This window comes from Drosophila grimshawi, unplaced genomic scaffold, assembly GCF_018153295.1.
Source record: "Drosophila grimshawi isolate 15287-2541.00 unplaced genomic scaffold, ASM1815329v1 contig_1369, whole genome shotgun sequence".
NCBI classification, from domain to species: domain Eukaryota; kingdom Metazoa; phylum Arthropoda; class Insecta; order Diptera; family Drosophilidae; genus Drosophila; species Drosophila grimshawi.
Genome location: NW_025062891.1, coordinates 6514935 through 6529717, shown reverse-complemented (window position 1 = coordinate 6529717; position 14783 = coordinate 6514935). Strand labels below are relative to the sequence as shown.

The 14783-nt window shown below is 38.6% G+C and overlaps 4 protein-coding genes across 4 annotated transcripts; 1 reads left to right on the top strand and 3 right to left on the bottom strand.

Moving 5' to 3' along the window:
* Positions 1 to 2429: 2429 nt before the first annotated feature.
* On the bottom strand, positions 2430 to 8237 carry LOC6559218 (dentin sialophosphoprotein). Its single transcript, XM_001987627.2, has 3 exons — positions 7611 to 8237; positions 3707 to 3848; positions 2430 to 3559 (listed from the first exon to the last, which is right to left on the bottom strand). Exons 1-3 carry the CDS (start codon positions 7649 to 7651, stop codon positions 2903 to 2905), a joined length of 840 nt encoding a protein of 279 aa, XP_001987663.1. The 5' UTR covers positions 7652 to 8237; the 3' UTR covers positions 2430 to 2902.
* Positions 8238 to 8547: 310 nt separating this feature from the next.
* LOC6560162 (60S ribosomal protein L19) lies at positions 8548 to 9661 on the bottom strand. The gene is made up of 3 exons (XM_001987626.2): positions 9612 to 9661; positions 9227 to 9333; positions 8548 to 9161 (listed from the first exon to the last, which is right to left on the bottom strand). Exons 1-3 carry the CDS (start codon positions 9614 to 9616, stop codon positions 8659 to 8661), a joined length of 615 nt encoding a protein of 204 aa, XP_001987662.1. The 5' UTR covers positions 9617 to 9661; the 3' UTR covers positions 8548 to 8658.
* A 172-nt stretch (positions 9662 to 9833) lies between these two features.
* On the top strand, positions 9834 to 11337 carry LOC6560161 (m-AAA protease-interacting protein 1, mitochondrial). The gene is made up of 3 exons (XM_001987625.3): positions 9834 to 10192; positions 10243 to 10538; positions 11062 to 11337. The coding sequence occupies exons 1-3, from the start codon at positions 9920 to 9922 to the stop codon at positions 11201 to 11203; spliced, it is 711 nt and encodes a 236-aa protein (XP_001987661.2). The 5' UTR covers positions 9834 to 9919; the 3' UTR covers positions 11204 to 11337.
* On the bottom strand, positions 11338 to 14448 carry LOC6560160 (ejaculatory bulb-specific protein 3). The gene is made up of 3 exons (XM_001987624.2): positions 14278 to 14448; positions 12574 to 12673; positions 11338 to 11853 (listed from the first exon to the last, which is right to left on the bottom strand). Exons 1-3 carry the CDS (start codon positions 14431 to 14433, stop codon positions 11474 to 11476), a joined length of 636 nt encoding a protein of 211 aa, XP_001987660.2. The 5' UTR covers positions 14434 to 14448; the 3' UTR covers positions 11338 to 11473.
* Between the last annotated feature and the right edge of the window lie 335 nt (positions 14449 to 14783).

Here is a 14783-nt window from a genome sequence, read left to right as displayed (position 1 = left end):
TTGCCAGAGAACTCTTACGAATATGCCGCCCAGAAGTCTTGGCTAGAACATTGATGAAATATTGTCAACATTCTGTTCGATATCAATTCGCATTAGTGCGACTCAATGATTCAATGGCACCACTCGAAACTACTCAAGTACACTTGCCTGATAATCAGCATAAAAACAAGTTCATGGTTTAATAAATTGTCGTGGTTCTTATGCATATCAAAAGATGTTTATATATTGTCCGACCATGTCCGAAGCGAAAGCAAAGCAAAACTCAAGTTTTAAATTACTTGGCCTAGATAAGCTATAGAATCGCCTGAGCTTGCAATAAGCAGTAATCTCAAGCATAATCGGAAATTCGTACCGCTAACTGATCTAGATAAGGCTCATGGCAATAGGAGACCTGAGGGCGTGTCCATTGTTTATATCTTTAAATAGTTACTGTTTTGGTCAAAGTCTTATCATCTGTTGTTGGGGCTTTCTATTTTTTACTTTGACTGTGGCATGATTCAGTTCCTTGATTAGAAGTCTCATTAATTTTGAAGTCTTATCGGAATATCGATTTCGGCATAAATCATTATTCTTATGGACATTATGGACTGAGCGAGCTGACAGCGAAAATTATTTGTTTTCCGTTTCGGCAATTAACAAAATAATATACAATCATAAAAATCGATCTTTTTACTATTCCTAACAGTGTTATCTGTATAAATATATTAGTTTTTCATGGTCAAAATTACTATAAAAGTGTATTTTTAATTTTGGTCTTGGTAAGGTCTTTAAATGAATATAAAAATACAAGAAAATACAATACTTCGTGTTAATATTCTACCTAAAAATTCACACATTCCAATTCGAACAAAACTTTCCACGGTCATGTTATTATATTAAATAATTATTATCAACGAATTTATCAAGCGATATTTTTCTACTAATCATACACTTAAGATTACAAGTATTATTTAACTGCAGACGGCTTGCCAACAATTATCTGTTATCTGTGAATGTGAATATGCAATTACTCAATTTTTATAATATATGCAGTTTGAGCCGCTAGAAAAGCGAGTCAGTTGAGTCAAACTATAGGGTCTAAATAAGGGTTAAATTGTAAGAATAATTATATGTTATTTTTCAGATAAACAATGCAGCTTTACATATAGCATTAACGCTCGAAATATAGAAATTTTTCATTAATTTCACTTGCTAAGTAATAAAAAAAACTAAAATTTCCCCATTCTTAGGGATACTAAAACATTGACGTACATCATAATAAAAGTTATAAAGCGGCATTTAATAAACAATTACTTGTCGCCATAGTCAATGTGAACTGTATTTGGTAATCTATACGTGGCTTGACGATGGTCATTGCCATCGCCAACTCAGCTGGTCTAATTGGAATTTGCACCTAACATGCGATCGAAGCAACAAATTTACCTTTAGCTTCATCGGCAGTTTTATCGTTGAATTAATATTTAAAAGAAAAGAGAAAATTTGAGTGTATTTTTTGTTTTTATTTGTATTTTGTTTTATTTTTTGTTTTTCTCTAAATAAAATGTATTTTATTTATTAGTTTATGGATTTATCATATTACATAATTCTCATTTTACTCATTAACAGCATAAAGACCCAGCATGCAAATTGTTCATATTTTGTGTATATTTACATAAAGCATTAAATATTGCTTTTATTTTTACTGTTCGACTTGCAGTTGCCGAGAGAACAAACAATTACAATAACATTAACGGAATTAATTGCTGAGTGTTTGTTTCTTGTTTGTTGTTGTTGTTGCTTGTTTCGAAATTATATTTCTTGTAGTTGAACAATTTTTAACATTTTAAATTTTACATTTCGAATAGTGTGTGTTATCAATTATTTGCTTTTTACACATAACTAAAAAGCATTCATTATCAATATTTGATGTATAAGAAACTATGGCTAAAATATAGTGTAACATATGAATAAATCAAATGACAGACATAGGCAGATTATATAATGAAAGATATAATAGGATAACATTTTTGACTTGTTTTTGCAGTATCAATCTCGACCCGCGAAGAGGCCGGGGGTCGAGGGGTCAACCGCTTGAGTATACAATACATACATCTTTCTCGTTCTTCATTCTATATGTGTGGGTGGGGCCAGGCCACACCCAATTCTTAATATGTGTGTGTGGGGGTGTGTGTGTGTGTGTGTGCGGGTGCGTCTACGTATGATGCGGTATGTGAGTGTTTGTGTGTGTGTGTATGGGGGCAGCGTGTGTACTAAAGGAATGCTCTTGTTCAAATCATATGAAACTAGCTGCCTCCAAGCCAACAAAAAAAAAAAAAAAAAACACACAAATACACACACATCCACACACACACTCAGTCACACACTCAAACAATTTGTTTTGTGTGTTTTGTTGTTGTACCCGTCAACCCAAAATACAAATACAAATATAATAATTTTGAAAAGTGGCTTAATTGCAAAACATTTATGTATATATATATATATATATATGTGTGTGTGTATATATATAAATATACATATATATAGATGTGTATGTATGTATATATCATTATCATCATTATCAGTTACGACAACCTATATACAATCATCATATATAATTATTATTATTATTACATGTCATACTTAGCACCCCCCCAGTTGAATATTAAACACATCATCACTTAACCGAAAATACCTCACATAAAAACCAAAAAAACAAAAAAAATACCGTTGCACTATTTCCTTTTTTGTTTTCCTCCTCCATAATTGTGTTATATTTTTTATTTTGGTTTTTATGTTATGATGTTTTTAGAGCCCGCCCACGAAAGTAATAAAGAAGAAGAAACACATTTCGAGTTGAATCCATCCATCCCATTTTTTGTTTCCCTTTTGATTTTTTTGTTGTATTTTTCGTACATGTTTTGGTTTAGACGGATCCAATATCACTTTGGTATCTGGCGGTCAAGTAGTTGGCCGCCTCTGTCATTTGTTCCAGGCACTGGTACAGTCCATTCAAATGTCTTTTGCAGCGCTTGGCCAACTCGGTTGCCTTATCGCTGGACTTTTGGCATGCATCGACAATATCGCTGCCATCGGTGCTCTGCGCATTATCGCTCTTGTTGCCATCCGATTCCAGACCCGAATCGATTTCATTCGACATATCCGAATCTGAATCGCTCATGTTGCTCACCGATGTCGTCGACATCATCGATGCCGTCGATGTCCTCCTCACATGTCCCTTGCCACCGTTGCTGGTGGTTGTGTTGCTGCTGCTGCGACTGCTGCTGTTGCTTGTATTGGACTCAGTCTTGGTCTCCACTTGGCTGAGCTGCTGCTGCTGCTGTTGTTGCTGTTGTTGTGACTGTTCCTCCGTCGCCTCCAGATCATCATCCTGATTGGCTGTCCACAGCAAGTCCTTCTTGAGCGAATTGAGCATGGTGTACAGATTGAACAGCTCGGAGGCATTGAGGAAATCGTGCACATTCTTTGATCGTTCACTTCTATGCACGCCAGAGCATTTTGTCAGCTGATTGGCGGTTGTGTCCTTGCCAGACGCTGGTATTATATCAGTGCTATCACCAATCTGTAATGGCAAAAATGCAAAACAATTGGGCAAAAAAACATTAGCACTGCTTTTGTTGTTAGACTAAGTATATAGGGTATTTAATATTCCCTCATCGCTTTTCTTTCGTTTTATTTTTATTTATTTATTCTGTAAACTGTTACCCACCTGCCGATCCATGAGCCTGCATGGCACCAGTATGGTATCGTCCATGGTGTTGACAGTTTTCACAAACTTCTCCATCACATTGACAATGCTGTCTTTGGAGAACTGCTGCTCATCGTGACGCGCAATGCGACGCAGGCAGTTCCTGCAACAACAACAACAAAAAAAGAGGTTGATTAAAAAAAAGTGCCGGAAACAAGTAAAACGACTGCTGCTATAAGTTAGCAGCCGTTAACCATTTGGGATAGACTAGACCAGAAAAAAATAAATACAAACAAAACCAGTCACTGTGCGGCGTGGCTTAGACGCTTAGACAATAGATTGGCCAATTGGGTAATTCAAGAAATACCCAAATGATCAAATGATCAAGCAGGCAAGTCCAAAACGTGTCGTCGTTAAGTCTGCCACTTGTTCTTTTAACATTTCCGACATCATCAGCTTCTCCAAACACACATAATAAAGAAATAGGAATTGGTTTCGAACTATGCAAATAAGACACCTTCTTCCAAAACGTCGCCAAATACAAATTTAATTTGTATGAATATACATATATAAATAGAAGACCAAACAACAACAAAAATAAAACCTGTCCGCTTCGATCCGCTGATTTCTATTTCTGAAACACACACCTATTGTATTTGTATGGATTTCACCCCTCAACAAAACGCCTGATTGTCTACCTGTATTCTTTCCATCTCTGTCGTTTCGGGTCAAGCCTTCCTAAGCAGCCACGTGGCTGAGAAAGCTAAACAAAAAAAAGCTGGCTTGCAAGTACACTTTAGCGTTTGGGCACTCAAACTCATTAACTTATCATAGTCGCCGTCAAGTCTCTGCTTTCCAAAGATCTTGCTCAAAGTTCACAAGTACTTATCATGCAATTGCGTAGCGTCGTCTGGGTGTGATAAGTGTAGCCAGACGCCGCTTTACAGCGATTACGTCTACAAGCGTCTATCGTCTGTCGTCTGACTTGAGTTTACAGCGCGATTACGTAGCGCGTCTGGCGGCTGATGGGCGCGTGATCGTTTGGGGCCGCCCTTGTCTATGGCGTTGATAAATTTAGTTGAACTAGCTGCGCAGCACTCGGAACACTCAAATCTAGTAAAATGTTCTTCGGCAACCCAAATCTTCGACCCAACAACCACCACCCGCTGTCTAGACTATTGATAGCTACAAAGTTGTAACGACGGCGACAACTTGTGTTACAAACACGCGAGCGCCGCGTGCAACCAGCCTGCTGTCCAATCGAATTGCTTCGAGTGCTGCCTGATATATCATCGGTGCACACACAATACACAACACATATAGAAGCAAACATAGACGTGTTCACGTCGCGTGTGTCAAGGTTTTTTTCCACTGGCCATGCCACAGTTGAAGTCTCTATGCATACCGCATACCGCATACCGAGAAACTTTCCCACCGCCCCAATGACTAATTGAGTTAATTGAATAAGGCATTTGAATAAGCGTCATAAGAAAATACTATTAGCAAAGATCGCAAAGTTCCACAGAAATACCCTGTAAAAATGCTCATTTATTAAACTCATATATTAAAGAACAAACATTATGTTGATATAATTTGTATAGTCTCTCGCAGACAAATAAAATAGACTCGCAGTAAAACATTTTTTGTTTGCAGAGCTTTTTTGCACTTTGTATATAACTTCTATTAGATATTTTTTTCTCAGCAACAAAATTATAGATAAATGAGTATACAATTGAATATTTCAAATTTAACGATTTCAACAAACTAATTGCAATTTCAGATCAATTCCAATATTAGATATAAAAATACTTAAATGAAATATCTAAAAAGCAGCCCACGCTCAATATGCAAATATGTGTTAATACAGGGTATTAAATGAGTTTGTACCCGAAACACTAAATCGCGCAATTATCTTATCAATAGAAATATGTTGCCTTGTCCAGGCTTGAGTACCCAAGTCTGAATGAATCCACTTTATTTATAATGTATTCGAATGAAAAGTCCGTTTTATTTTTACTATTTTTGCCAATTGCCGCTGCGCATTTTTCACGCAAAACAGGCGATTGAGTCAAGTGAAGTGATGTGTTTTTTTTTAGTTGGCCATACGCCAGCAAGTAAACGGGAGTGGTGGGATAGGGGGAGAGTGGGGAGGTAATCAGCGTTATTGACCTTTTATGTAGGTGCCCCCCAATAGGAAGTGAGTACAGTGCAGCTGAGCGCTATCCAATTGTGCCGGCAACAGAGGCAGAGGCAGTGGCAGAGACAGAGTCATCAGCAGTGCTTTGAAAACACGCCATCTGAACGACCAATTGCAGAGCAGCACGGCAAAGGCGACGTTATTATCTCAGCGAGAATATCTCTTCTCTGTGTGTGTTGTGTTGTTGTTGTGTGTGAGGTGTATCCATTCATTCTGGTTAAATTGTTTCGATTCTCTCTCTCTCTCTCCCTCTCTCACTCTCTCTCTTTCGCTATTTTTCCTAATGTCGCGTGTCGCTTTAGGGCGCCAAAAGCCAAAGCTTAGTCTCAGGCATGCACACACACCTGGTCACACCTGCCCAGCTCTATCTGGCTGTGTGTGAAGTGGGCCAAGACAGGCACGCGACACACGCGTCCGTTCGAAAGACATGCGCAGCAGCAGCGCCGCATACAACACAGAAAACAGCCGATGTTTTCTTACGTGTGGCAGGCAAGAGAGCGCCGCTAAGCTTACGCTCTTTAGCTGCTCTCTTTGCAAGAAGGAGAGAGAGAGAGAGTGCGATGCGAGCTGTAAAACTGTACGATTGTTAGATGAAGAGACGACAACAGTCATGATTTATGTTTTGTTGTTGTTATTGCTGCTGCTGTTTTGCCAGCAATATTTGCAAATGTTGGGCAACACTTATTTTGAATTGACCAACACAACATATTTATTTTGCAGTGTGGCTGCCCTCTGCTTGGGGCTCCGTCTGACCTCCAACACAACAGGTTAATCGATAAGCGCACAAATCGATATTAGTTTAGCGACAAATTCACATTCTAATGAAACATTATCAAGGCAAAAGCGCCCAATAAGAAATACAAATGTGCACAGCAATCGTCATCAATTAATAATGTATGAATCTATGAATGTACTTATGGTTATATTTATATGCCTACGTCAATCAGTCAAGTTTAAGGGGGCTTGTGTGAATCACGGTGTTTTTACTATGATTTTTTTTCATTTTTTTTGACATTTTTCGCATAGCGATAGAGATAATGGCAATGAAAGGGGATGAGTAATAATTGTTCGTATTATCGATAAGTGACAGGCAAACGCCAAATGCACTGATTACAGCCAGTGCGATAAATATGAGGAAAGTGGCCAGAGGTATGCGATTTTATTAGTTTAAGCAAACACACACAAACACTCACACAGAGCTGTACAAATCGAGCTCAGGTTGTATGCTCACACATATATATACATTTGTATATATTATGTACAGCTATAGCACGATTGTGTTATATTAGGCAGCGTTGCCTTTGCTTTGCTTTTGCTTTTTTTCTTTCGTGTTTGAATGGCGCTGTCCGCACATCATACGATAAAATTTTTGTATCTTGCTGCTGACTTTTTTTTCTTCAAAACGAAAGAGAAAATGCCGTGTGGCCAGCCAAGGGGTGCGGCGTTGCTTGTGAGCGAAAGAGAGCAAGGGAGAGCAAGTAATGTGAGCGAAATTTTGTGTCCCACACACCTCCCTCCTTCTTGCTTCCCCCTCTCACCCACAACCTTCTTTAATTTACCAACTGCTTTAAATGAAATTTATACACATATTTAACATTTAACTAGAAACTTTGAGCTTGCCCAGCCCAAAACTGGACATGTACAAATACATATGCATATATATATATAATTATGTATATGTATGATTATATTCCCCACACATCATTCGCACAGATCTTTGACACTTACCGACTGGTCTCCAGCTTGGTGAGGTCTGTGTATCCACTCATTCTGCTGACTTTATTTTAATATAGCTTCTTGTAGTGTCTGCTTTACCAAAACTGTTTACATACGTTTTTTTTTTGTTAGATGCTGATACAACAATTTTTCTTTATTGCTAGCTTATATACACGCATACACGCGCACTTTCACTGTCTCTCTCTTTTGGGTGTTTGTATGTATGAGTATGTGTGCGGGCCTTCAGCTGATGTTTCTTGTATTTGCGTTTATTGTTGTTGTTGTATTCTATGCGTGACGACAAACGGTGACCGACTAGCAAGCAAATGTTTGTTGCTATTACGAAATCTGCAGACTTTTTTTTTATTTAATTACATTTATAATTTTAGTTAGTTGGTGGCAAAAGAGTTGCTGCCGGACACGTTTGCCTTTTGTTGAACTCGAAAACGTTTTGCGTTGATTTCGCAGAGACTCTGCCGTTTTATGGTCACGGTGACGGTGACTACTGACGGGCTCCTCGGATCTACTGTAATTATTTTATTTATATATCAAAATTCTAATCAGCTTTTTTTCTATTTTTTTGCTTCGCACACCGCTGCTGCAACACGACGAACGACCGCTACGAACGAGTTTTGATTTGAAAATGAGATGAGCGGCGAATGTGGTGTGACCTCAACCATTTTGCGCGAAAATGACAAATGTAAACGATATCACATCGAGTAGGTTGTGTGCGTGCACAAATCGATAAGAAACATCGATAGCTACGTAGAAACTTTTTATTTATCGTTACGAAACAACTTTATATTGTAAAGCTAATCGCGCAATAATTTAAAACATGGAATACTGGTTATTGTATTGGCTTAATTAGGTTTAAAACCATTTGCATAATTTTCACAATAGGCTGAAATGCGGATTTCCCGTTGGGGAGAAATAAGAAGCAATTGAAACGTTTCCACGTTTGTACAAAATCATTTCGGCCAAACTAAAATGACAATTTTTATTATTTCAGTTGAAAAACAATTACAATTATTATTGCCTTGTCTAGCAAGTAAAAGTTCAGTTAATGGGCCGCCGTCGCCGCCGCGTTGGCTGCGATCTCATCCTCCCTGGCATGCAGTGCGATGAGCTCCTGTTTCTTGGTGGCGATGCGCTCCTCGCGACGCTTCCTCGCCTCACGCACCTTCTGGCGCCTGGCCTCGGCCTGATCGGCGAGCATCTTGCTGCGCTGCTTCTCGGCCTTCTTCTTGTGGATGTACTCCATGAGGACGCGCTTGTTCTTGAACACATTACCCTTGCACTTCATGTACAGATCATGATACAAATGCCTATCGATCTTCTTGCTATCCCTGTACTTCTTCAGCAGGCGACGCAGGACACGCTGCCGTTGCATCCACACCAGTTTGGTGGGCATGCGGGCATTGGCTGTACCCTTGCGCTTGCCAAAGCCACAGTGGCGACCCTTGCGACGGGCCTCGGTATTCTTGCGCACACGATAGCGGGAATGCACCACAACCGGCTTCTTGATGATCAAACCATCCTTGATCAGTTTGCGTATGTTTTGACCTGCAAAATTGAAAATCCAAATTTTTACTCAACTTTTAGAAGAGCTTTTTTTTTTTGTTACTTACGCGAGTTTGTGTTGGCGATTTCGTTGATTTCATTGGGATCCAACCAAACTTTTTTCTTGCCGCAACGCAAGACGGAGGCTGCAAGCCTCTTTTGGAGCTTTAAAGAACTGCAAAATGGAGAAAGAGGGAGAATAGACACCGTTAGCTCTAATCAAAAACCAGCATGGAATACAAATGCATGTATTTGTATATGTGCATGTGTGTGTGTGCGTGCATGTATATTTGTGCACGCGTTCAGGTTATTTCACAATTAACGCAATCAAATTGAATTGCATTTATTTGGTGCATTATTATGTATAATACACGAACACAATTGAGCACTTTTCACATATTTTAACTTAACAAATTCAACCAAAACACGCAGATTTATGAAATTGAAGAATACCTCATGCTGTCGACCCTTGCTAGTCGTGGCTGGGAAAGAAAGAAAAATTTGACAGACGGAAGTGACTGCCATTTTATTCGTGCTGCTAACGCGACACAATGCTCGCTGCTACGTAAAGTGTGACCGTTCACATCGTCAAAATGTTCACAATAGCCAGATAAAAGTGTGTTTACAGCGCTTGCATAACATCGAAATGTTAAATCGTAATAAAGCTGTTCGTTCAGCCCTGGCAGAACAGCTGATTGTACAGAAAAACCCAATCATAAATAAAAGTTTATTTTTTGTGTCCAAAACTTCGATTTATTAAGATGCAACACACTTTGAGGCGCTGCCTCACAATGGCAACCCCGCGAACAAGAGCGTTACGCTGCTTTTCCACGCTGCCGCATGCACCCGAACAGAACAAGAATCAGGCTAGCCGGAATCAATTGCCGCGTCTGATGGATTTCCCAGAGATAATTTGGCCATCGGCATTGAATACGATTAAAAATTGGATAACGGTACAATTTATAATACGACCCTATTTCGATAGCGAATTTCAAATTAAGGATTTCATATTTGGCGCCAAGCAGGCGCTGCAGGTGAGCAGAAAACAGATCAGCGACGAAACGAATAAATATTATATATTTAGGTGGTGTCCAGCAAATTGGTGGGCGGTGATCTGAATCAACTGCAGGATCTGGTCACACCGGATGCTATTGCCGAGCTAAAGCCCGTTATTCAGAAGCTGTCGATGACACAGCGCAAGCAGCTGGAGATCAACGAGAGCGACATCTATTTGTCGTTTCCCTACCAGATCGGCATCATGTTCGACGATGCCAACGATAAGCTGCAAAAGCGCTGGGTCGAAATCACAATGGTCTTCCATGTTATGCGCGGTCTGACGGAGATGCGCGCGCGCGGCGAGGAGATACCCTGGAATATGGGGTGAGTGCAGCTAGCTGATAACCGATTGGAAAACTTGCATTCCATTCCAGTTTTTGCTTAACTGCGAATTTATTGGAAATTATGGAAGTTTCTTTATATCGATGCATTAAGTAAGAGCTTTGCATAAATATATATAATATAATATTTTTGATATCTTTGGGAATCCAATGGAAATTCCGAGTTTCTTTTATCTTGCACACATAAATTCTATATACACTTGCAATCAAAAATTTGTAGTAGTAGTAAAAAACATAGGCTTCTTCCATAAGCCCTTCGATTCTACTCTTCGATATATCTTCTAATACTCCTTTATTGTATTTAAGCTATTGATGTGTCAACTGAAGTCAGTCGACACAAATAAGCACAATTTTAAATATAAATGAAAAAAATGCAAATTTAAATTAAATAAGTAGCAAATATTTAATGAAATAGATATTAAATATTTATAAATGATTGCTACAGCGATTACTATATTTTCTCTTTTAGCAAGCAACTAAAGCATCTCTTTTGATTTTTATTTTAGAACTATGCCCGAGTATCAGGATAAGGTGTTCATATGCAACTATCGGTTCAAGAAGGAATTCACCGCTGGACAGCAATCGGACTGGACGATCAATGTGGCCAATCACTTTAGGGCCATCGATCTCATCAACGAATCGAAATAACATATAGTTTGTTACGGCGGCCGTTGCATGCCACACTCTACTGTAAGCCATATGAAACAAGAATTGCTTTTCATTTTGGCAACTTTTTTGCAATAAAATTTGCGCTGCAAGTGTATAGGTAAAAAACAAAAAAATTCAATTATTTGTAATATTTATTTTATTATTTTTTAATTTAAATAACGCGTGTGATTAGTTGCATATCCAACTAGTAGCCAATAGTGCTGATGATGATATTGTTATTGTTATTGTTGTTGTTTTTGTTGGCTTAAGTTAAAGATGCTTCTCGTATTTGGCCCGGTAGATGCCCTTCGAGTCGTACTTGTCGAGGAGCAGCTTCCACTCGCCGGGCTTGTTGGTGCGCAGATAGTTGATCACCTTGTTGGAGTTGCGACGCTGCACCTCGGTGCACTTGGAGCACTCCGATTCGAGGGCATCGGGCAGCAGTCGCTTCAGTTCACGACCCTCCGGCGTACACGGACCCTTCTCCATCAGGCACTTAATATAGTTGTTCAATATGCGATTGTTGCCCAGCACATCGTCCACATTGACGCTGTCGAATTTGTTCGTGTATTTCTGATCGGGCCTTGCCGCCGCCAAGCCGCACACAATACACAGCAATATGGCCAATGAAGCTTTCATCTTGTTCAGAGCTGTACGCAAACAAAGACCACAACAAAAAAATAAAATAAAAAAAAGGCCAACAAATAAAATAAATACTTGAAAAATATCTTCAATTCTCAGAAAAAATTTCAAGTGACAATTCAAAGTTCACTCTCCGAAATCTGCCCCATCAACAACAACAACTACAATAAAAAACAAATTGATTATTCAATTTTGGCGTCTGCAAGTCTAAAATTTCTACGGTTTTCTCGACAACTTGGCAACTTGGCTTTTGAGTGACATTGGCCATTGGATTCTCGCCTGATTTCTGGGCTAAGCCCCTTTCATGCATTATTAATGCCCCTCGGCATATATGGCATATGCATACTAATTAATTGTTTAAGTGTTTTTTTTTTTTCCTTTTATTTAGTAACAGAGATTTCACAATTTGTCTTGACCACGTCACTTAGCCGAGTTTTCGACTAATGTTCAAAATTAGTTGCCAGTGCAAACGGAGCATTTTATTTATATAATTAAAAAAGAAAAAACAAGTCGCTGTTACTTGATTACCGTTGTGTGGCGCACGCAAGCGTTGCCAGCCAATCCGTTTACGCAATAGCACTCAAATATCGATATTGATTTAGCGCTGCAAGCAGAGCGCAAGCAGAGCGCAAGCGCAGCTTGAGTTTTAATATTATTATTGTTGTTGCTGTTGTTGTTGTTGTTGTCTTGCTTCTCTTTGGTCTGTGTTATGTTGTGTGTCAGCTCACCTGTGGTTGTTCTTGTTGTTGTCGCTTGAGTGTTTTTTGCTGTGTGCGCTGCGTACGACAGCACAGTTTTGATTGCCAAGCAGTTAGCCTGTTTAGCCGACTTTTATACTAAGGAGCTTTGCCGAGCAAAGCTTTCGCATTCGCTTGGCCACAAGTGGCGGCTGACCACTTGTCGGCCGAGTCAAAGGTCTACCAAAAGGTGCACTCAAAACTACAAAAAAAAAAAAATGTAAAAAATATGTTTAACCGGATTTTTTTATTTTTCACCCGAATTTTGGTTCGTACTTGGGATGGTCGCTTAAGCTTTTATTTTTTTGTTTTGCTCTTTTTTTTCTGGATCGCGTCGTTGGCCGTCGCTTTAAAATGTAAATGTGACTTAATCGCCCCCAAATCCCCCCTTTTGGCACTCTCTTCTGACACAGCTGTTTGTTTAGGTTGTTAGTGGTTTTGCACCTTCGTCGCGACCTCCGCTCGCCATAGCCAAAATTCGTAGGAAAAACGTTGCCGGACTTGCGTGAAAATTAAAAACTGTTGCTGTTGTTGTTGCTGTTGTTGTTGCTGTTGTAAAGAGACCAATGACAGCTGTAATGTGTTTTTTTTTGTGAGCATGTTTATTGTGTCGTAATGATTTTTATTCATTTCCTTTTTTAATTCATATCGAGTGTTGGCTGGCGTTGCTGTGCTTTGGGCAGTACACTTGGACGCTTCCCACCCATATATGCACTCAAAAACTCTAGGCCCAACCCAATTTCAAAAGCTCCGTTTGAACTGGTCTCAAAATCGCGTCGCTTCGACTTTGTTTACGCAGACTTCAGTTGGGATTTACCCCATTGGCGAATTATTCATGCTCAGTTTGTAAGTAATATAACTAATTTAATATACTAGATTTTTCCATTGTCGTAAGGGATTTAAAGTCGGTGCTTTTTAAGTGCTGCCTTTTGGTTGGGTACCATAAAATTTACATTTTCATAATCGTATTTTGCGTTTACTTGGTTTGGGCTTTAAGTTTCTGAATTATTTACTTGGCTGCTCAGTTCAATGGGTCAGTTCTACTGAAACACACACACACAGGAATTTCCCCCTTTGGGGTCTAATCAAACATAATAAATTACTCGACTCACAGGTGATATAACTTTTATGCTAATTTGAGTATAATTATGCAAAACTCTGTTGAATTAATCGCATCATCAAAACTAACAATCTGCGTTTTTTTTCTATCTTGTTTTGACGTTTGTTACAACATTTAAGCTTGTTAAACTTAAGACACATTTCTTGCTGTTGTTTTTGTTGTTCGTGTTTTGTTCAGGAATACAATATACACAAAACAATATCTGTTATTACCATCAATTTTTGCTAAACTGTTGAAATTCATTAGATTATAAATTTTATTATTATTTCTTTTTTTTTGAGTAAAAAATTATGATTAATTTATTTTGAAAATAATTCTCATGTTCTAGTTTCTGGTTGTCCCTTGATATATATATTTACACATACATATTTAATGTCGGTATGGATAGATTAAATTTTTATCCAATTGATTTCTTGTTTTATGAGTGAGTACAAAACAATTATTTATTTACTATAGGAAATAATTGTCACATTCTACACATTTCTGGTTTTCCCTTTCATCGGTTGCAAATTTTATTAATTACTTAGTATTGGCGTTGCCAAATTGCCACCTGGGTGTTATTGTTACAATGCTACAGTCATCAGCATTTGGCTTATGCAAATGGAAAGCACGAGAGACGTGAACAGACGGACCAACAGATCAGGTAACAGAGACGGACACAAAGAGGCCATGGAGAAGACGGTGCTGGTGGGGCGCGAAAAGGGCTGCTTGCCTTGAAGAGGCAACAACATGTGCAAAAGTTCAGGTTCAGGAAGGCAAGTGGCGATATACGCGAAACAGAAAATAAACAAAACCGACAAAAAGCTGACACGCCACAATAAAACACCAAAAAACACACAAAAGAGAAACAGATTCAATAAACTCAAATAAATCTGTGGACAGAGATCTTAAGTGTATATATACAGGTATATATATATGCCTATGTATTAGCTTGGCAATGAAAACCTGTGCACGTAACTACACTTAAGATCTCTGTCCCCAGATTTAATTTAGTTTATTGAATCTGCTTAATTTTTGTGTATATATATATATATATATATATATATATGTATACCTATATATATACATATATATATTTATA